We start from the raw sequence: 22,524 nt of genomic DNA, 5'->3' as shown, positions 1-22,524 counted from the left end.
GTCCTTTAAATTATGAGAGAAAGCTAGGTTTATAGTTGGTTTCGAAACCTACATATATTTTATACTCCCATGCATCATATATAGGCCTACATATACATATCAGACAATACTCTTCAGTAACATGCAAACTATTTAACTGTTTTTCACAGATGTTGACTTTACAGGAAGTTGTAACTAGTCCAGCAGGTGGCAGAAAAACTTAATAGACTACAGATAAAAACCTCAACTCTATGGAAATCATCTTTTGGGTCTGGAACAGTAGCAGGTTTATTATTTTGTTTTCAAATGTATTCTGTTACTGTTAAAGGTTACATTGTCTGATCTAAACCTTTACATACAATGCAATACAAAGCTCAAAATCATTAATGAAGTTTAAATAATTTTAAATTATGGATTTGCCATATGTGGTGTTTAATAAAGCTGTAAGGCTTCTTAAAAAAAAGGTGATCGATCATATTAAGACCACTTAAATGATGTTATGTTATTTGATCAATTTAGATTATAAGTGAATAAAGAAAACCTATTTTCTAAAAAATAATACATATGAATGTTGCTGCCTTTTGGGTCTTATAATATGCTACAGCCTGCAGTAAAACAATTTTGAAAGATAATTTAAAATCATTTCAAATATATTATCATGTATTATGATCTATTGACCCAAAATGTTCAGGTATCAAAGGTCACAATGACTTGAAAACACCCTGACATGTCACTAAGAAGTTGTGTTATTGTAAAGAAATGAAAGAAAAACCATTTTGGAACCATTGTTGTCCACAGACAGATGTCCCCTATATTCACCAAAGCATTAAGCCAAAAATGCCATGGCGTGATATTTGCAAAACATTCTCACATGACATTATATTTATGGCTGTACCAGTTCCGCCCCACAAAAGGTAGAACGAGTGACTACACAAAGGGGGTCAAAGGCTTGAGGCCAAAATATAGTTTCACAGATAGATAGGATGTAAAGATTTGATTCTATAACTTTTAGTTTGATTTGAATATATATTATATGTTATCTCCAAAACATAATCACATTATTATTCTTTATCTGGTGGCTGATACTGCTCTCTGTTTCTGAATACAAAGTGAAAACGCTGTTTCACATTTTTATGGTAAGATATCTTAACTAGTTTGTTAAAATGTTTGGACATTTTAATTGCATTTGTCACAATGATTAAAAGTATTTCCTAAAAGTTTCTTCACCCTGCAGTTAAGTACTATTCAGTAATCTCATCAATTTTTACTGTATCTTCAAATGTAGTTCAAAATAAATTATTATTGTTTAACCTGAAGTAGCAATCAGGCAATGCACAAAGAGCTTTACAATGTTAATGAAAATCCAAGCAGAAAGGTTTCAAAGACAAAATCAGGTTTATCAGGGTTAAACCAGAGGTGTGGTCTTAGATCAGATAAAAAGCAACTGATGTAGTGCATTTTGTTTGCTTTCATTTATTATTATTATTTTCAGCGGGAGTCCTTTAAATGATGACTGCAGAGAAAGCTAGGTCTATAGTTGGTTTCGAAACCTACATATATTTTACAGTCATATGAAAAAGTTTGGGAACCCCTCTCAGCCGGCATTATAATTGACTCTGCTTTCACAAAAAATATATAAAAGTGGTATGTCTTTAATTTACCAGGAACAGTTAAGTACTGGGATGTTTTCCAAACAAAGATTTTTTGAAAAGCAGTATTTGGTTGTATGAAATAAAATAAAATGTGAAAAACTGGCTGTGCAAAAATATGGGTACCCTTGTGGTTTTGTTGATTTTAATGCCTGTAACAGCATGTAAAACTGATGATTTTAAACACAAAGTTGGTTGGATTATGTTGTTAAGCCTTGAACCTCATATAATTGTCTGTTTAATCATGAGAAAATGTATTTTAGGTGCCTAAATGCAAGTTGCACTTCTCTTTGACTCTCTGCTGAAGTGAGACAGAATGGGATCATCAAAACAGCTCCCAAAAGATCTGAAAAACAAAGATTGTTCATTGTCATGGTTTAGGGGAAGGCTACAAGAAGCTTTCCCAAAGGTTTCAATTGTCAATTTCGACTGTAGGGAACGTTGTCAGGAAATGGAAGGACACAGGCATAGTGGCAGTTAAACCCAGGCATGGCAGACCAAGAAAAAAACAGGAGCGGCATAGGTGGAGGATTGTGAGAATGGTTGCACACAACCCACAGATCACCTCCAAAGGCCTGCAAGAACATCTGGCTGCAGATGGTGCATCTGTACATCGTTCAACAATTCAGCGCAATTTGCACCAAAACATCTGCTTTTTATAAAGACCAAATAACTTAATTTTTGTCTCATCAGTCCAAAGCATTTTCTTCCAATATGAAGCTGGCTTGTCTAAATGAGCTTTTGCATACTCCATGCAACTGTATCTGTGGCGTGGGCGCAGAAAGGCCTTCCTTCTCATCACCCGGCCATACAGATGTTTTGGTGCAAATTGCACTGAATTGTAGAACCATGTACAGATACACAATCTGCAGCCAGATGTTCTTGCAGGTCTTTGGAGGTGATCTTTGGGTTGTGTGCAACCATTCTCACAATCCGCCGCATATGGCGCTCTTGTACTTTTCTTGGTCTGCTAGACCTGGGTTTAACTGCAACTGTGCCTGGGTCCTTCCATTCCCTGACAACGTTCCTTACAGTAGAAATTGACAATTGAAACCTTTGGGAAAGCTTCTTGTAGCCTTCCCCTAAACCATGACAATGAATAATCTTTGTTTTTAAGATCTTTTGGGAGCTGTTTTGATGATCCCATTCTGTCTCACTTCAGCAGAGAGTCAAAGAGAAGTGCAACTTGCATTTAGGCACCTAAAATAAATGTTCTCATGATTAAACAGGCAATTCTATGAGGTTCAAGGCTTAACAACATAATCCAACCAACTTTGTGTTTAAAATCATCAGTTTTACATGCTGTTACAGGCATTAAAATCAACAAAACCACAAGGGTTCCCATATTTTTGCACAGCCAGTTTTTCACATTTTATTTTATTTCATACAACCAAATACTGCTTTTCAAAAAATCTTTGTTTGGAAAACATCCCAGTACTTAGCTGTTCCTGGTAAATTAAAGACATACCACTTTTATATTTTTTTTGTGAAAGCAGAGTCAATTATAATGCCGGCTGAGAGGGGTTCCCAAACTTTTTCATATGACTGTATATTCCCATGCATCATATATAGGCCTACACATATGTCAGACAATAATCTTCAGTAACATGCAAACTATTTAACTGTTTTTCACAGATGTTGACTTAAATATACAGGCAGTGTTGTAACTATTAGTCAAGCAGGTGGCAGAAAATCTTAATAGACTATATCAGATAAAAACCTCCACTGTATGGAAATCATCTTTTGGGCCTGGAACAGTAGCAGGTTTATTATTTTGTTTTAAAATGTATTCTGTTACTGTTAAAGGTTACATTATCTGATCGAAACCTTTACCAACAATGCAATACAAAGCTCAAAATCATTAATGAAGTTTAAATTATTTTAAATGATGGCTTTGCTGTATAATGTGTTTAATAAAGCTGTAAGACTTCTTAAATACATAAATAAAAAGGCTGATTGATCATATTTAGACCATTCAAATTGTTGTATGTTATTTGATCAATTTAAATAAAAAGTGAATAAAGGAAACCTCTTTTCTAAAAATAATACAAAACAAGTATGAAAACTAATTTAAAATCATTTCAAATGTATAATGATCTGTTGACCCAACATGTTCAGGTTTTAAAGGCCACATTTACTTGAAAACACCTGGCATACTTCTAAGAAGTTGTGTTATTGTAAAGAAATGAAAGAAAAAACATTTTGGAACCATTGTCCACAGACAGAATTCCCCTATATTCACCAAAGCATTGAGCCATGCATGCCATGGCGTGACATTTGCCAAACATTCTCACATGACATTATATTTTTGGCTGTACCAGTTCAGCCCTACAAAAGGTAGAACGAGTGACTAAACAAAGGGGGTCAAAGGCTTAAGGCCAAAATATATTTTCACAAATAGATAGGATGTAAAGACTTTATTGTATAACTTTTAGTTTGATTTAAATATATATATATATTATCTCCAAAACATAATCACATATTATTCTTTAACTGGTGGCAGATACTGCTCTCTGTCTTTGACCTATCTTCAGTGAATACAATGTGAGTATGCTGTTTCAAATTTTTAGTTTAAGATATTTGGAACTAGTTTGTTAAAATGTTTGAAAATTGTAATAGCATTTGTCACAATGATTAAAAATATTTCCTAAAAGTTTCTACATTAATTACTATTCCGTAATTCCATCAACTGTATCTTCAAATGTAGTTAAAAATAAATTATTATTGTTCAAGATGAAGTAGCAATCAGGCAAGACACAGAGCTTTACAATATGAATGAAAAACCAAGCAGAAAAGTTTTGAAGAAAAAATCAGTTTTATCCGGGTCAAACCCTTGGATCAGGTAAAAAGAATACTGATGTAGTGCATTTTGTTTGCTTTGCATTTTAAGAGACTGTGATGATTTTCAGTGGGAGTCCTTTAAATAGTGAGTTTAATTACATGTGTCACATTGATTACACGTATTTCCTTTTCGGGCATATGTTTGTTTGTGGTATTATTATTTATATTGAATTTTTTCTTTTTTAACATATGTCTTCAGATTAAACCTAAGTTATATGACCAAATCGAATACATCCCAGTAGTGTGTTTCCAATAACAAAGTTGTTGCTGTTACAGGTAAATACAAGGTGATAAGATATGTTTTCTTTCGGGAGGTTTTATGCATTGATATCCTTAGTGGATAGCATTCATGAAGACCAGAAATAAACTTTTGCCGTAGCTGAAAATGGATTAACTTGAATAAAGATAATTAAGTAGTGGAGCTTCAATTGCAGAACGTAGCTTCATTTACAGTAAATAGAAAAGGAAAGAGGGAAATTCCATTTGGGCGGGTGTGAAGAAAAAGAAACCAAAATAAGATTATAAAGATAACTTCTAGGTATGGGCTGCAGAACACCTGAGCACCACTACATGAAGATGTGTACACGCATTTTACTCATCTTGTTACCAGGTAAGTGCAGACCGTCATTACAATACATTAAATGTATTAATGATACAAATATTTTGAGCTACACAAAGCTAACCCTAATACAATACATAGTTAAATACCTGTGTTATGTGTGAATATTTGCTTGTTAGTGCAGCGCCGATAATAAAAAGAGCTAAAACTGCTCAAATATAAAAGTTAAGTGAATATAAAGTTATCATATTGTGTGTTGAACATGTATTGTTTTAAGAAAGAATCTCAAAATTCTAAACTTTCTGTTTTGACCAGATTTGACTGCTTGCACAAAATGGATGAATCTGATAAAGATACCATAGGCGAAGACTTGCTTCACAGATTGAGAGCTTCCTTCACTGCTGTGAACAATGAAGAAGTACATCTTGTCAATAAGCTGCAAGGACTGGTTAGAGACATCAGCTGGAGCTCAAAGGAGGCAACTGACTTATTTGATGCTCTACTAAAGAGATTTGAGTCAACGACCAAAGACAGGTCTCATCTACTTTCACGGATGTTGGAATTGTTGCACTGTATACAGATTAATTTGATAACTCCAAGCTGGAGAAGTCCGACAGAAAAGACACTTACTGAGTCGGTCCGAGACACGGCTGTAACAGATGAAGAACTTCAGAGATGGTTAGCTGATGAAAGAGAAAAGCAACTGGATGAAATTCTTGAAGAAATCCGCCAACAGAAGTCAAACCAAATTGATGAAACGCTTTTAAATGACGTGAGAGACATTGTTTCTTCATTTGATAAAGATAGTGCTTTACCCGATGATGGATCACAGAGCAGTAGCTTGAAAAAAGACCTGTTTAAGCTTTGTCAGGCATCAGAGAAAACTCACTTCAGACCACGACTGACCCAGATGGTAAGCTGGTGTATTATGGCTCTGTCCAAAACAGGGCAGTTAATTCAAGTTGGCACTGGAGAAGGAAAGTCATGTATAGTGGCAATGTTTGCAGCTTTTCGGGCTTTGAGAGGAGAACATGTAGACATCATGTCCAGCTCCTCAGTTCTTGCAGAAAGAGATTCGGAAAAATGGGAATCCTTTTTCAAATGTTTGAATATTCGTGTCAACTGCAACACCAACAAACAAGTCAAACAGTTAAAAGAGTGCTACACCTGTCAGGTTGTTTATGGTACTGTGGAGCAGTTTGCTGGGGACTGGCTTCGGCACCACTTTCATCGGATGGACATATTTGGACCGAGAACATTTCAGTGTGCAATTGTGGATGAAGTGGATTCTTTGATGCTAGATAAGGGTCATCATACGGTGTATTTAAGTAGTGATATGCCTGCTTTACAAAACCTCAATCCACTCTTGGCATTCGTATGGGCCGCTGTGAATCAGTACAGTAAGATTGGCACAGAGATAACTGTGGGACAAAAATACCCATTTCATCAAGTTGTGCTTGAAAACATAAAAAAGGGCAAAGATGTTGAGATGTTAAGTGTTGAATTCACCATCCTTCAAATAGCTGAGGACACAGGTATACTGCCAAAAGGTTCAGTCAAGGACATCAGACAGAACGTGAGTCCTTTAACTGACAAAACTGCTACAGTTACTGTCAACCAGTTGGCGAAGTTCTTTATGACAGTAGAGAGGAAATATCCATGTTGTCAGTTTGCTCTGCATTGTATGAATAATAATGGAGCAATAGAAGAACTGAAAACTAGACCACAACAAGAGGCTGAAGTACAGAGAGTGCCATTGCTCTTACTGAATGGAGGCTTCTGTCAGTACATGTATTCAAGTGACGAGAGTGTACAGAGAGCTGTAGAAGAAGAAATACAAAGTGCATTGCATTTTACACCATGTGAATTGGGACAAGATAAAATTCACTGTTATATCCCGGGCTTCCTCTCTAACCTGGTCAAATCTAAGCTAAAAGTTTGGATTGAAAATGCATTCTATGCAAAAACCATGACAGAGGATCATCAATATATCATTGAGAAACATGGGGTAGTGCCTGTTGACTACAGTTGCACAGGTGTAGTTGAAAACAACATGCAATGGACGGATGGGCTACAGCAGTTTGTTGAAATGAAACATGAGTCAAAGCTGAGTGATATGACAGCCATCACAAACTATATGTCAAATGTTGGCTTGCTTCAAAAGTATGGAGATCAGATCTTTGGAATCTCTGGAACTCTTGGCCAAGAAGCAGAGACTGAGACTTTGCAGAAAATCTATGAAGGAATTAAGACCTGTCAGATCCCCTCATTCAAACGCAGAAAGCTGTTTGAGGTTGAAGGAGTGATTGTAGAAAATGAAAAAGAATGGATTGAGAAAATCTGCAATGTTGTCTTTGACCAAACCAACCCTACCTCGTATAGGGATCAAAGAGCTGTGTTGGTCATCTGTGAAACCATCAATCAAGCAAAGGTTCTCCACCATGCTCTAGGAGATAAAGTCCTGAAAAAAAAGCTTTATATAAGCAACAACATGGACAATTCTGCAGTCTTAGAAAAGAGGCTTGAAACAGGAGAAGTCATTATAGCAACAAACTTGGCAGGTCGTGGAACAGACCTTCAGGTTTCTGAATCTGTAAAGGGAGCAGGGGGTTTGTTTGTTGTGCAGACCTTCCTACCAAACAATGCTCGTGTTGAGGCACAGGCATTTGGCCGCACTGCTAGACAAGGATCTCCTGGGTCTGCTCAGCTCATTGTGTGCTTTAGCCATCTTTCACAATCACTCCAATTGCTAGTTTTGACAAATAAACTAGAGCGTTTAGTGAGGCAGCTGAGGTCATATCAAGAAGGCCATGGCGAGGAAATCTCAAAAGATATGCCTTCAACGCTGTCACATATTACGAATGAAATTGCCAATTCAGAAATAAAAACTGTTAAAAAATTCAGAGATGACTTGGTAGCTAAAGGACTAGCTAGCTACTTGGAGTCTGACGTCCCAAAGATAAAGAAGAAGGAAGAGCTCTTCAGTGAGTATCTGACAATACTACAGGAAGTGTACAAAAGCAGCAACAACAAGCCAGAAGATTCCTATTTGTCTGCCCTGAATGAATTCTGGGGTATGTGGCTACTCACCGACTTCAATGAGAACTATTCTATCGAAGACTTAAAAACTAGACTATCTAATGATCTGAAAAAAGCCATGACAAAACTCGGAAATAGAGAGTCACCCGCATCAAACTTGCACCACTACACTGCGTTTGGCAATGAGTTGCGCAAAAAGGGAGATCTTGCAGAAAGTATCAAAATGTACACGAAGGCCATACAAGAGGACCATTGCTGGGCAGCGATTGCATATTACAATCGTTCTTTTGCATCTCTAACCCAAAACAACAGTCATCAGGATCCAAACTGCATCAATCAAGCTCTGGTAGACTTGCAAAATGCACTTAAGTCTGTTGAGCTCTGCTGTGATCAAACTCAGGTCACTCATGGATACTCCAAACAGGTCAAGGGCATCTGCAGCGATTCAGTCACAAGATTTGACAATCAGATGATAGCCAGGTACAAAGTGTTGCTATATTTCAAAGTTAACATTAGTGAGGCAATAAAAAAGCTTGACAGGGCCAGAGACTTAGGAGGGAATGTAAAAGTGGAGGAAAGTCTAACCTACTTCCTGGTTCCATTAATGCATTTTCTTCCCTTGGCAGTTATTTCCACTGGTCCACTGACTGCAATACGCAGAGACCCTCTCGTGATGCTTCAGCTCATCACTCATCCCTCCTTTGACATTATAAATGAACTTATGTCTCTTGAGTCTCTGGGCCTGACTCATGTCTATACGTTAGACACACTATTCTCTCTCGGTGGCTTTTTTTCGAAGATCCAGAGGACCATAAATCGAGTGTTTGATTAGATGGCCCAGCACTTGTGCAAAAATGCAGGGAAAAAATGTTCACAAGACGACACAATTTCAGGAACTAAGAAATGGCCTGGATCCAGTTTGCTTTGGGGTTTTAAGTTCATCTTTTTGGTTTTTAAGTTCTGCAATAAGTTTTGAGGAAATGTCCCATTCTTTAAAAAAACAAGTCAGAGAAACAGACAGTTTAAGGTGTATTTTTTATGTAGATATGATGTTAATCAAAGCAGATTTCCTGCTCATTGTTACAGCACACATAATATGTTAAATGTATATTGCAATTGTTGACAGTTCTACTTGTTATTCAAATAAGTCATAATATTAATGTTTTTATCATTTTTAACATTTATATATTGAGCAATTTAGAAATGCTTCATGCTGAATTTGTAACACTTACATTTGAAAAGTTATTGTTGATTGATGGATATGAAGTTTTGATTCACTGAAAGTTCCTATTTTTGAAGAGCTATATATTTGTATAACAATTTAAAAGCATTTTGTTTTTTGTGAAATAAAAATCAATCTTCCATACCGGACAGAAACCTTTCACTTATTTTAGAGTATTTTAGAGTATTTGTATAAAATAATATTGTTGAATGCTACTGTATATATGTAGTACTGATAATAATGAAATTGATGTAAACAACACTCAAATGATAAAAGCATAAATTATATGTTTAGTCGTTGGGTGTAATGAAACTCTTCTGCCTGTTGAACACAATATCAAAAGACACTGAAGCACAAACGATGATTATACAGTCTATGGGCTTAACAGGGACGATTGACTTTTATATAAATACTGCCACTGGTTTATTATGCTACTGTGTTAAGTCATGTAGGATCTGTTACAGTAGTCTATTTAGAACAGTATCACAAAACAGTATTCAATTGTAGGTAAACCCCCTATTTACAGTTAGATTGTTGTGTGTACTCTAGGTAGGCAAAGGTTTGGGGGATTTAGTCTAGATTTATAATATATGTATTATGTAACTGTTGAGTATTCTGCGGAAATTAATTTGTAATTGCTTCAAGGTACAAGCTAGACCTATCAGGGTCTTGTTCTTGTTTCTTGTAATAGTAGTCTTCACAGTATGCACTGATGGCATAATGTTAAAAACATACAAACATATAAAGAGCAAGAAAATGTTATATATATTTACTTCTGTGGAGCTAAGGTGATTTCCATTTAACTTGAATAGAGCAGTAAAATCCAAGATGGTCTAGAATTTATTTTGCCACTCTTCCATCTGAGGGGTAGTCAGTAGCAGTGCTGCCACCTATGTGTTGGAAGCCATATTGCAACTATCTATGATCAGTACCATTGGGGCTTTTGTCCCCCCTTAATTCTGCAGATTCTGTCATTGCTTTTTCAAAAATAGTGTGTCGGAATGTGGATGTATTTATTAGCAACAAAGTTAGCAAATGAATAGAAATACTCCCAAGGCAAAATGTATACAATACACACTAACTCCCTCTGGGAAATGCAAGACAGGAGACAGGATATTTCTCATAAGATTTTATTAATATTTAAGTTTGCTTTTTTAAGGATGTTTTTTGTTTTACACAGAGAAATTAACCACACACGTACATTTGATTGTATTCTCTTTACCTTTAATATTTTTTTGAATTATTATTATTATCATCATCATCATTGTTAATTATATTATTCTCCCTTATCAATGCTAATGCTAGAAAAGTTACACAAGAACTATCACACATTTAACTAACTTGTGAGAACATTGGGACAGTAAACTAACACTTCACAGAAATAAAACCAAAAATTAAATTAAATTCCAAAACATTGAGGGGGGAAAGAAAAATATGAGTAAATATAAAGGACAAACATAAGACAAAATGGACAAGCATTTACAATCACACAGCCCTGCTCAACACTCCACAAATAACTATTGCTCCTTTTCCTTATTTGGCTATTTTTATTTTCTAGGTTCCACCCATTTTCCCTTATTTGGTAGACGTTCCCATGCCCGGTTGTTTGAATGTAAATTTAAGTACAGCATGAGTAAAACATTTACATTCTACAATTCAGCCTTCTGGACAGTGACATGGGTGCTGAAAACATGGCAGCATCCTGTTTTGCCTTCACATTTTGCATTTACACACTTTAGCACAAATCATCTAACATCAAGACTTGCTTTTTCCTTATTAAATGCAACAGTTGTTGTGAACTGCACTAGGTGATGGGCTAACGGGGAGGTGAACCACCAAAGCACCAGTCTATTCAAAGCTCCAATCTGAAGCCCTCCACTGACTTTCCTCAACATCGCTCAATCTCAACTTCTTCAAACAGACGGCACGTGAAAGAAAAGAGCAACCTCAAGCCGACTCTTAAAAAACGCTTAACAGAAAATCAGATGCAATGCTAACAAATGCACATGTGCTAAGAGGAAAACGGATAGGGTCCAAATACGGGTCATTTTAAAAGTACACTCAGTCCAATGGCTACATGTTGTAGGGCAGTGGTAAGCTTTGTGTTGATTAGCTGTTGAAATATTAACTATTTAGGATGAATTTAGACTCATTGAGAAACTATAACTGATGCCTTATGGCGCAAACTTTACTCACAGCATTTTGGATTTTCACCCCAAAAATACCCCATCTTTTTGGGCTCTGAGTTTTGGCAGGAAGTATGCTATTTGGCTGCAATCCTGATTGGTTGATTTAAGTTGCACATGTTGGCAAATCATTTGACACTCTCATAATAAAGTGAGTGTGTTGGCAGTGAAGTAGGCTGGTACATTGGCATCGATCGGTCACAGGGGGTCTTTTGGTTGGTTTCAATAACTGCATTACAAATTACTTTTCTATATGGGACCCTGGCCCTTTTTGCTGCATTAATTGTGCTTACAGGATACAAGCATTTCCATACATCTCACATTTACTTAGGCATTCACAAACACACGCACAAACAGATTCACATCGTAACAATCTGTTAACCCTGTCGCTTGCTGGGATTTTACTTCACATCGCACAGAAACTCAAGTATACTAGATGGGTGTGTTAGGAGGTATCAATGTGCGGGCAAGGCTAAGAGTTTACAGCCCAGATAATAAATACAGTGATCCTTTCTGGCCACAACAGACACTGCAATGCAAATGTTACCCTTTCTGTAGAGTAGACAGACACAAGCATGGATATTCTGTAACGCAGTGCGAGAGTGCCAACAATAATGGAAGCACTATTTTATAGTGTGCGACTCGTGTTAACAATAGGGTGCTTGCTAGCTAGCTAAAGCGCACGAAAAATACTAACGTTTACCTTCAGACTGCCACGTTCTCTAACAACTCCAAGCGAACAAAACAGAACAACACACACACATGCACACACACAGCCAAATCCACATTAGCAGAATATAAAATCAAATTATTATCAATAGTCACATGGGCTGATACCAGGCATTGAACTTCCAAACAGTCCAAAAGATAAAAAAATAAGCTTCCTGTGGCTGCCCAACTCCACACATATAATGGGGAAACAAAACAGTCACTCATGGACGGGGCAAAATGGAAGACATAAACAACCTGGCAACACCAAGGAGGAAGTAGTCATTATAATGGCTCTCATTGGCTGTTACTGGGCTTCAGTCCCTTGCTGAGGCAGGTTACAAAATCAGAAAATATAATCTGATTAAATAAATCAAAAATAACACAGTAAAAACTAGCATAAAAAGTAATAGACACACATTGTTATAAGTATCTCTGCTATAATATGTCTTTTTTTTTAAATCTATGTCATTTTAAAGTCATTGCGTGTTAAAGAGAAAAGTGTTACTGTTTTTTTCTATACCATTATCATCATCATCATCATCATTAGCTTCAATGTCATCAACAACATAATCCTATCAGCATCAACATTAATACCATTTTCAGAATTATTACTATTGGTTAATACGAGGTGTGTGGTCCTCTATAGGCCTCCTTGTCTAAATTAAAGGTCTCTATTGGCTGACAGGGGCTCCAATAGAGGGAGGGAGAGTGGATTGATTGCCATTATTTTCCCACATCCCCCCTTATTATTAATCTCTTCAAGCCTACACTTTTCACACTCATTGTTGAAGAGCCCAATCCGCTTTGTTTTCACTTGGAAGGGGGGATGGAAGGAGAAGGATTGGCCCTGTATGTGGTGCCAAATGTTGAGGCTAAGTTTTGTCTTCCTCTGCAATCACTCTTCCTCCCTCCCGCTCCCTGTCTGATTATTCCTACTCTGCTCCTGTGGGGAATGAGGGGAGTTGTTTAGTGACAAATTAGCAACCCATTCGTCCTGTCTCTGCCTCATCTTTCCCTTCCTTTCGCCTTCTCACACTCTCTCTCTCTTTCTCTCTCTCTCTCGACCATTTTCTTTTTCTTTCCTTCAGCAAGACACCTCCATGGTTTGGGAGGGGCTGGGTGGCATCTGGCCGCCCTGCGAGCCCTGGGACAGGGTGCGTGAGCGCGAGCGGGACCCGTCCATGGAGTAGGAGGAGGAGAGGGAGGTGGTGCGGGAGCGAGACAGGCGGGTCATGCAAGACGAAGCCACTGTGGAGAGAATGATGGAAAGAAATGGATTAGCATCACAACAAATACAAAAATTACTAGCGACACTATGCAGTTTTTTGGACCACAATGGAGCTCTATAGCACAGATAAATCAAGCTGTGTTATAGGCCTCACTTGTTAATAGGATGAGTTCATTGTTGCTAATAGAAATAAAGAAATATCGAATATTGGCATCCTTATCAGTTAAGGTTGTTGATACAGATACAGAAAATGCATGACTGCACACAAAAGGCAAGAATCCACGGTTATCAAAATATTACAGTATTCAATATTCCCCTTACGTATCACTTTACATGTAATCTTTACAATAAGACACTTACTGTAGCCCATTCCCTGGATGAAATACTTGAAAGCCTCAGTCAGTTTAGCAGGCTGCAGAAACAAGGAAAAGAAATGGTGGTTTACATTCCATCTCTACAATCAAGTGTTTCTACTTGTATAGGTAACAGTGCCGTTTAGCGACACCGTGTGGCAGCAAAAGGTAATTTATTTTCATTTGAAAGAGTTGAATCAGTGAAATTGGCACTTTTCAGAGCTGTTCCTTATCTTTTTTTTGTGGATTTTGAATTTAAATGACTTCAATAGCAGGTTAAGATTTCATTCTTGGTGCGGTTGCTGCTGTTTCAGATCATGTTTTGTATTTATATGTATGTGCCTGAAGAAGAATGCATGCATTTCTTTTAATATACTACTGTAGGTTAGAGTGATAGTCAATCTTTGTTTGCAATCTTGCTTGTTGCAGCTTTAACAGCCTAGTTTCTGAAGTATGGAAATGAGGCTGATGGTTGGCCGTTACCTGGGTCAGCTGAGGGAGACCACCAGCATCAGCCATCTGTGGAGGGAGGCAGAGGAGAAGTGTAGAAGGGTGAATTAAGACTAAACAGACTGGTACCTCGAGAAAGACAGACATGAGGGTTAGTTAGTTAGTTAGTTAGTTAGTTACCTTTAGGAATGAGGTTGTGGTTGGGTCCATTTTGCTGTTACACTCCACCTGGTGGTCACGGAAGGAAACACCGTAAACCTCAGACAAACTCACAAACAGTCAGCAATTCTGGAGAATGCTTGTTGTCTTTCACTTTTTTTGTCAAAATCAGTGAATATCAACTCATGATTTGCTAAATATGTGTGCGCTGAAAAACAATGCTTGTGTTAATACACAGCCTAGGCTCTGTAAAGAGGGACAGTACGGACAGGCAGCAGATCGTGAGGAGATTTTCATTGATGTTTTTTGACAACAAGAATTCCCCAGAATCGGCACCTTAAATGTGTTTATATGAATCAGAATACGTGAAGTCATTTGAGTTCCGGCATTTTGTATACTTAAAGAGAGCAGCTGAAACTTACCGCAGCTTCCTCATATGGAGCTTGATCACCCACCACCAACATCACTGGACACCTGAGGGTGACAAGAGACGAGATTACAAGGTGTGGCCTTTAGAGATGTATATGAAGAAAAAAAAAACATGAAATAACAAAACATTTAGATGAAAGTTTAGAGGGTATTTACTTGAAGGTGTTGTTGCGCTCAATGATCAAGTCTCTGCGACTGTGGGGGAAAGGAAAAGAGATCATCATATTGGTCACAGTTGGATGCTGAGTTTGTCTATGTGTTTATGCTGTGATGTCTGTGAGTGTGTTTACCTGTTGTAAGTCTTCCAGAAGAGCTCTATGTTCATCAGATTAGATGCTTTGGAGATGCGCTCCCTGTGAGACTGCACTACATCTGTGTTTGATGAAAGCTCTTCCTATAACAAAATAAAAAAAGACGCACGTCTCAAAACACTAAGAGAAGAGTGTGTGTGTGTGTGTGTGTGTGTGTGTTTGCGCGCGTGTGTGTGTGTGTGCATGCGTTGATACCTGACTGAAAAGGTGGGACAGGATCTGCTCGGTGAGGGAGGATGTCACGGAGATGAGCTAGAGCGGGAGAGGAAGAGGAAATGGAAGAAATCAATATAATTGTTCATCATTTAGCCCTAATATCATAAAACAATGACATAATCAATACAGCTTTGGGTTACAAACCATTGCATACAGTCACATAATTACATATCCAGAGCTAAAGTGAAATTGATGGAGAACCCGCGCAGGGACCGACTGGATTAAAATACCACATGTTTGTGCGTGCAGGAGAATTCAGCCCTGACTCGGAAAGCAAAGGAAGGAAGTAATAGAAAAAAGAGAGCGTATACCTTCTGAGCGGCCCAGTCCATCCAGCCTCGGGCGTTGGTGTCGATGTTGACCAGAACCAGACCTTCCACTGAGTCAGGGTTTGCTTGCTGAATACAGAAAGGAAGCAAAGTTGTTGGTCGGTTTAAATAACTAACCTTATAAAATGTATTGTAAAAGTTATGTTAGTGTACTGTACGTTGAGGTCATGGGCTGATAAGCGGCCCACTTTTAATTTCACAACTATAAAATTGTGGGCGTTATAGCCATGTTTCAGTGTTGCGACAAAATCAATATGGAGTGTTAATAGCTCCAATAAGAACATGTGTTTACTCACTGCGAACTTGGAGAGGACATACGCTCCCGCTCCAACGCCGACTCCGATTACAGTACGGAAGCTGGCAGAAGAACAGGCAGAGTTATTTACACACACACACACACACACACACACACACACACACACACACACACACACACACACACACACACACACACACACAAACATAGAATAGCATGTACACACATTCAAACATAAAGCCCATTTTGTTGAGGCAGTCATATGCACTGTTTGATGTAGTCTCAAAAGGTCAACTTTAATCTTGGAATGTCAACTTAATTATATTCGACATATCAACTTTTTTATTGAAGTGCATAATGAAAAAAAGAACGACTTCCTACTCTTTTTTTCTCACTCCTGTCCCTCATACTCTACTGTTGATTTGAGAGGTGTGCAGGGCTATATATTAAATAACCCTAACCCCAGGCCAGTTCCATTTATTTTGCCTTAATTTCAACCTAGGCGTGACTGTCAAACTGGGCTTGTTGGGACTGAAAGTATTATAGCTTGAAAGAGGCCAAGACAATTGTGAAGTGTGCTGTTGTTTATGGTTTAATAGAAGAAGAAAAATTAAGGGTGGAAACATCTGTGCTCTGTGTTAAATCTTTAGTAATAAGTCAGTATTAGTGAAAGTTCGGAACAATTTTTTTGTTCCTGGAAAGATTTGTAATTCTGCTTTCTAGCCGCAGCAGATGTTGGTCATGATGAGCAATTTAGGATTTAGTGCCGATGGACAAAACCAAGCTCTTCGAAGGGTGTAATGTTAACTTGACCCAATTGCACCATTACATCATTCTCCACGATTCTGAATGGAGTGAAATTCTCAAGTGAACCTGATTCTCTTCAAAATGGGTCCTCTCCATTCAACGTAATGTAATTGTTTTGAAATGGTATACCCTAAAAGTAGGGCCAAGTGAAATTATGTTAGTGTTTACGTCAAAATAAATTCTTTAAAATTAACTCACTTGAAGAACGTCAGGACGGAAGGGATCATCTCAGCTACTGTGTCCATGGAGGGATACACGTAACTGTGAAGAGACAACACAAACAACCTCAGTCTAATGAATGAACCTCTATAATATGAGCACCAAGGTTAGGTCAGGTACTATAGCGGGTGACTTTTTCTGACAAATGTCTCCCCAACACTTAATTGTAATTAAGTATGATTTTAAGATTGATTAGCAAGAGTTAAAGCCACTACGAGTAAGATGGCACGTTGGCGTCCCCTTTGGACAAAAGCGGTAGTATTTTTACGACGCCGCTATCGCAAAGCTGTTTACTAGCGCGTGACAGGCGTGCGAGTGTGAACTGAGAAGGGCGCAATATAGTGCATGTCCGTGTGTTGAAAGTGTGAGGACTCTTTTCGGCTCCGTGAGAGTGGTTTTGACACTGCATCAACTAATGCCAGTCACTGCCACACACACCTGATTGCAATGAGTTGATGCAGTAGTGTCACCTAACTACTCTCTCTCACGGAGCTGAAAGACGTGTCCTCACAGAAAGCGAATGAACGAGAGACGGCAGTTAGTATGGATCACAATGAGGTAATGTGTTTGTGTTGTTGATGTAAATAATGACTATTTCAGATAATGGTTATCTGATGATGGTGAAGCAAAGCAAACTTTGTGTTAGTACCAACCGCTCATTCATTTAGGAGTAAACACTGCAGTCTAGTTTCGCTCTCGTGAAATTGTATACACGTTGCTTGGCAACGCCCTCGTCCCGCCCGTAGCCTATATCACTCTCCCTTTTAGCTTTTCTTCATTGTATTTTCATTTTTTTCTTTGATGGTTCAGCCCCGTTATCAGTCATTATGACGACAAATAACCATCTCAAACAAGGCTCCTGCTCCCCTTCCCTCACCTGGAGGGATAGGCTTCTCAAATCACGTTGCTGCGCCACACTGAAATCTGCGACCAATATGGATATGTGACCATAGAGCCTGCACGAGCGAACCGAAAATCGGACTGGGTGTGCGACCATACCAAAAGCAGTAATAAACTATTTAAAAACGTCTTTCTTTGCACTGATGGTCTCGTTTGCTGTTAAAGGTAATTTATGATTATCAGAGGAAACATGAGGCTGTTTAAAAGATATTTAAATGTTACTCGTAGCCGCTTTAAGGGTCATAGTCAAATTGCATTTACAATAAACGTATCAAAATCCTTTTTGAACCTCTAAAATAATCATGATGGGGTTGGTGGGCAAAGACAGAGAGAGAAGGACGGATTTTCTTTAAACCGCTGACGAGCGTATTAGAGGAGGGAGATGTGAGAGCTGGAACTGTTAAGTAAAAAAAAAGAGGGAAAAAAGCAAAGCTAGTGCTGTCCTATGAGGGGAACAGCAGCATGTCAGCACACATGTAATATACACATGTTGAATGTCGTACCCTGCGGGGTAGGCGGCGGCCCCCTCCTCCTGCCCGGGGGCATCCACATGGATCAGGGTGAAGTTCTTGACGATCTCCTGCATCTCCTCAAACTTAAACAGGGTGGAGAAGCAGCTCTTGCCTGTATGGAAAAGTCAAAGAGGGATTCAAACATTAAGAAGTGAGAAGATTGTGGGAGCCAAACTTGAGAAACAAAGAAAGGTTGAGAGAGAGAGAGAAAAAGAGAGAGAGAGCTACTCACTGTCCAGACCCACGTCATGGAAGGTGAGGATGGCAGGCCTGCGGGTGGTCCGTGTGCCGTGGAGGGTCACGTGCAGGACACCATGCGGGGTCTCGATACTGTGCTCCTGGAGAAAGAAGAACGTTTGCCCGAAAGTAATGTTTTAAAGTAGTCCTTCCAAAAGTCACTGTATCTTTGAATAACAAACGCCTTTTCCCCTTGCAATTTAAAGTTGTCTCTAAAAACCTTCCTTTGAAAATAAAAGTAACGAGACATTGCAAACCCTAAAGTTACTGTGCAAAACGAAAGATGTTCAATGATATAAGGTTTAAGATCCACCCTTAATGCATAGTGTGTACATTTGAAAGGACAGAGTCTTACCTGTCCTTGGTCCAGGAGTATCCTAGCAGCCAGTTCAACATCCTATGAGAAATGAAGGAAAAAAGGTAGAAGTTAGAACAAGCCCGGGATGTGATTGTTATCGATCTCACGTTTTAATATTTAACTCCTCCTGCAATGTTCCACATGCAGCACCTTTAAAATGTGTTACTTTTTAATCTTGCATTCATGATGCAAACTGGAACATATTGTTTTTATAGTAGAGTTGTGTTTTTATTATGTTCATAATGTATTTATTGTATTCACCACGCAGAACCAGCGCTCCTAAATCTGTTGAATTTACAAAGTATGATGATGATGAAGGCATTAAAATCAATTCAATTCGATATTCCCTGTTTTGTCTGTAAAAAAAAAGAATAAAAACATCTGACTTGGAACAATAACATACAAGAGGAAAGTCTCTCTCTCTCTGTCCGGCTTTCAAAGTCCTTCAGAGATAATTGAGACCTTGCTTCGTAATTAACACCCACTCGGGCAAGACAGGCGTCATTAAAAGCACTGAACCTCTTCAGAAGAGCAGGTGGTTACTATAGGGGCGCTGAGGATTATATGGAGAGAGTGTGTCAGTGGGAGGTTTTTAATTGGGCAATTCATTTTTCAACCTTGGGGTCCATTTACCCCCGCTAATAAATTACTAGCTTCACAAGCTCTCCGGGATGTTTGAGAGGAGTAGGGCGTGTGCAGATGGGCTTGGAGTCTCCTGGAGGTTCTGTTATTGGATAAACGTCCTACTGGCTGGATTATAAAAGGTCACTAGTTGAATCAATAGAAACCACATGAGAGCTCGGTTATAGCAGACCTTAGCATGTGTTCAGTGACAGAAGATGGATGTTGTATGCATGCGGGTGGAGGCGGGAGGCCCTAGTGAACGATGGAGGTTCACATTTGTCAATGCTAAACAACCTCTTCTTCTGTTCACTATTCTTTATATACGTATGTTAACGAAATCTATTTCTCTATGATTGTATAACATATTAATGCTCATTCTATTCACCTATTCACCTCACATTGAACTCTGTGGCACAAACACTGTGGTAAACATGTTTTTCTTAAAACTGCCTTGTCACATCAAGATGTGAAACACACAGCACATTCTGTCCAAGGACTTATTGCACTTATCAGTGCAATTGTATCATCTCCCTTGCAAGACCTGGACACACAAACAAGTGTGTACACGCCTATTTTTTGGACCATATAAACCTCTGCTATTTCTGTTCAATCTTTGTATTCAACCATGTACCAACCAGATACATTGTTGATTCCCTTGCTGCTGTCCGCAAGTAAATTTCACCTGCTCTGAAGCCTGCCTTGACTCAAATTCTTTTATTACAAACACTTGGTTTTTAATAATTCCTTTAACAACGTACATTAGAAAATTAAAAAGGTGTTAATTTAGAATTTTATCTACCACTGAATTTTATTGTAGTTCATTTTGAGTCGACCCCACAAACACCATCTCAACAGTCTATGAATAATCTTTAGAAAAAACTAATTAGCTGCAAAATGGCCAGCAGTTTTCACCAACTCAAACCTGCTTTGTTTCGACATTCATTGATCTTGTTAACAATGTCACTACACCTCTGGAACTAAATTAAAATGAGAAAATCCTGATTTTTTCTTGTTTTGTTTTTCTAAAGTGTTGTAGTTCCCTGTTTTCCCACCAGGTGTCAGCAGTGAGAGACAAACTTCTCTGCTGTCACGGCACTGCTTTTGCAGACAGTTCTGCGTCTGCAAAGGCAGCAGAGCAGAGGAGCTTCTCTTGCTCCCCTCAGGCTTTGACGTCAAGCCCACAGATACAAGCCAGCGCTGCAGCTGTGCACCGACACACAAACACACACATGCACACACACAACACATTTAGGCTTTACTGATGTTCAAAAGGCACACACACTTGCGCACATGCACAAATGCTAACGCCACACTCACACACAAAACATCCATTGTTTTTCTGTCTCCTTGGACACACACACACACACACACACACACACACACACTGTCTGGCATGTATCTGGGGTGTCAGATTATGCACATAATGTACTTACTTATGTGTCCGCATGCTTGTTTCTCCATGCTTGGGTAACATGAAATGCAGCTTATGTGTGTATTTTCATGCAGCCTGTGTGTAAGCCAGTGTGTGCACGATATGAACATGTGTGTGTGTGTCTGTATGTTTTTTGTATATGTGTTTGTGTGTGTGTGTGTGTTCTCTGACCTTTGCCTCAGCCTGTCCCGTGAGTAAAGGCTTCTCCTCTGTGATGGCGATCTCCTGCATTTCTGTTGTCATGGCGTCACCTCCTGTACAGGTAGAGGAGACCAGAGCATGACAATATGTTGGGCTGTGTCTTCTACAGATGTTCTGTTCTCTGCACCGTCACAATGGATGCATCTTATTTCATTCTGAGATCCTCTAAAACCCTTGAAACTGTGACGTGGGAACAGGTGCGCCACAAAAACACATGGATTTTTGCAGCGAGTAATTAAATACTAAACGTATCGCTTTTCCTTAGGGACTTTCTTCTGGGATTGTGGGACCTTATGAAAGTTAATTAGTATTTAGTTCCAGCGAAAATGTGCAGAAAAGGATTGTGGGAAAGAAAAGAAAAGAGCTAGATGAGAGAGAAGAGGAGGGGTGGACCCATTTCTTACATGACATGTTGTATGAGGCATATCAAACACAGAACAGATGGTAAGGCAGAGTTTCCAGAACATAGAAAGTGACATCATATTGTATTTGTGTCAATGGCTCAGCACAAAAAAGATAAACATAAGGTCTGATGTATGTTGTTCTTCTTAAATATCTTTTGTAAAAGTTAGTAAGCAAAGCAAGGGTTGTTATTGTGGTCCAGTTGAGCATTTTGCCTGATCAGATATTTAAAGCTGAAATATGGGACCTTTGGACTTGACTGTCTCAGGGGGCCCATGTCCCTCTGGGTCTCAAACGGAAATAATAACCCACCAAAACACATACACGCGCGCACACACACACACCAACGCACGCACGCACCCACACACACGGACAAATTGCTACCATTGTTTGCTATCTATCTCCCCTGCCCTCCTACATGCATCTACAGTATTTTATAGTCATACACATATTGTATTTTTCTTTTCTTTTATAATAGAACTAGCCGTAAATCACCAGCGAGAAGAAGCTTCCCCTACCACTGGTTTATTTAAAGAAATTGGAAAGCAGCTGCAGCCTCTAACTACCCAGGGCTAAAACCCTAAAATAAATGCAATAATAATCGTCTGATGGTGGAAATCCTGCAGCAAGATTACACCCAATGTTTAATCAAGTGGCCAACACATATCTGTCGGTCAAAATTCATCCATATCCAATTGAATTTGCAAAGAACTCATTTTAACCGTCAATCAATTCATTAGTTCATTGTCCTTTCGTGTCTATTCACCTGCTATATGTGAAACCAGGTTGTCCATCTTTATTTAGCGCTAATTCAGTCTGCATACATTAAGCTCTGCCTCTCCTCCTTTAGAAATGAAAATCCTTCCACCACCACAGTGCCCCTTCTCAGCATTCAGCGGCTATGTGATTAGTTCT

At 38.7% G+C, this 22,524-nt stretch overlaps 2 protein-coding genes across 2 annotated transcripts in view; one reads left to right on the top strand and one right to left on the bottom strand.

Annotated features, from left to right (window-relative positions):
• Positions 1 to 5,362: 5,362 nt before the first annotated feature.
• On the top strand, positions 5,363 to 8,899 carry LOC307269524 (protein translocase subunit SecA-like; the record flags this gene model as incomplete). Its single annotated transcript, XM_080052498.1, has 1 exon — positions 5,363 to 8,899. The coding sequence occupies one exon, from the start codon at positions 5,363 to 5,365 to the stop codon at positions 8,897 to 8,899; it is 3,537 nt and encodes a 1,178-aa protein (XP_079908624.1).
• A 1,540-nt stretch (positions 8,900 to 10,439) lies between these two features.
• Positions 10,440 to 22,524, bottom strand: part of ndrg2 (NDRG family member 2) — a 30,034-nt gene continuing 17,949 nt past the window's right edge. Inside the window, exons 2-16 of the mRNA XM_080051944.1 lie at positions 21,178 to 21,260; positions 18,948 to 18,989; positions 18,588 to 18,693; positions 18,347 to 18,467; positions 16,923 to 16,985; positions 15,958 to 16,018; positions 15,644 to 15,730; positions 15,312 to 15,368; positions 15,096 to 15,199; positions 14,962 to 15,000; positions 14,799 to 14,850; positions 14,398 to 14,445; positions 14,251 to 14,286; positions 13,775 to 13,826; positions 10,440 to 13,434 (exon numbers count right to left, since the gene is read on the bottom strand). Of these exons, the coding sequence (XP_079908070.1) occupies positions 13,271 to 13,434; positions 13,775 to 13,826; positions 14,251 to 14,286; positions 14,398 to 14,445; positions 14,799 to 14,850; positions 14,962 to 15,000; positions 15,096 to 15,199; positions 15,312 to 15,368; positions 15,644 to 15,730; positions 15,958 to 16,018; positions 16,923 to 16,985; positions 18,347 to 18,467; positions 18,588 to 18,693; positions 18,948 to 18,989; positions 21,178 to 21,249 (1,104 nt within the window). The 5' untranslated portion in view covers positions 21,250 to 21,260 and the 3' untranslated portion in view covers positions 10,440 to 13,270. The remainder of the gene's footprint in view (positions 13,435 to 13,774; positions 13,827 to 14,250; positions 14,287 to 14,397; positions 14,446 to 14,798; positions 14,851 to 14,961; positions 15,001 to 15,095; positions 15,200 to 15,311; positions 15,369 to 15,643; positions 15,731 to 15,957; positions 16,019 to 16,922; positions 16,986 to 18,346; positions 18,468 to 18,587; positions 18,694 to 18,947; positions 18,990 to 21,177; positions 21,261 to 22,524) is intronic.

The sequence above is a fragment of the Ammodytes marinus genome (assembly GCF_949987685.1).
Source record: "Ammodytes marinus genome assembly, chromosome: 23".
In the NCBI taxonomy this organism is placed as follows: domain Eukaryota; kingdom Metazoa; phylum Chordata; class Actinopteri; order Uranoscopiformes; family Ammodytidae; genus Ammodytes; species Ammodytes marinus.
Note: the sequence above shows the minus strand (reverse complement) of the source record. Positions and strands in the feature narration are given on the sequence as shown.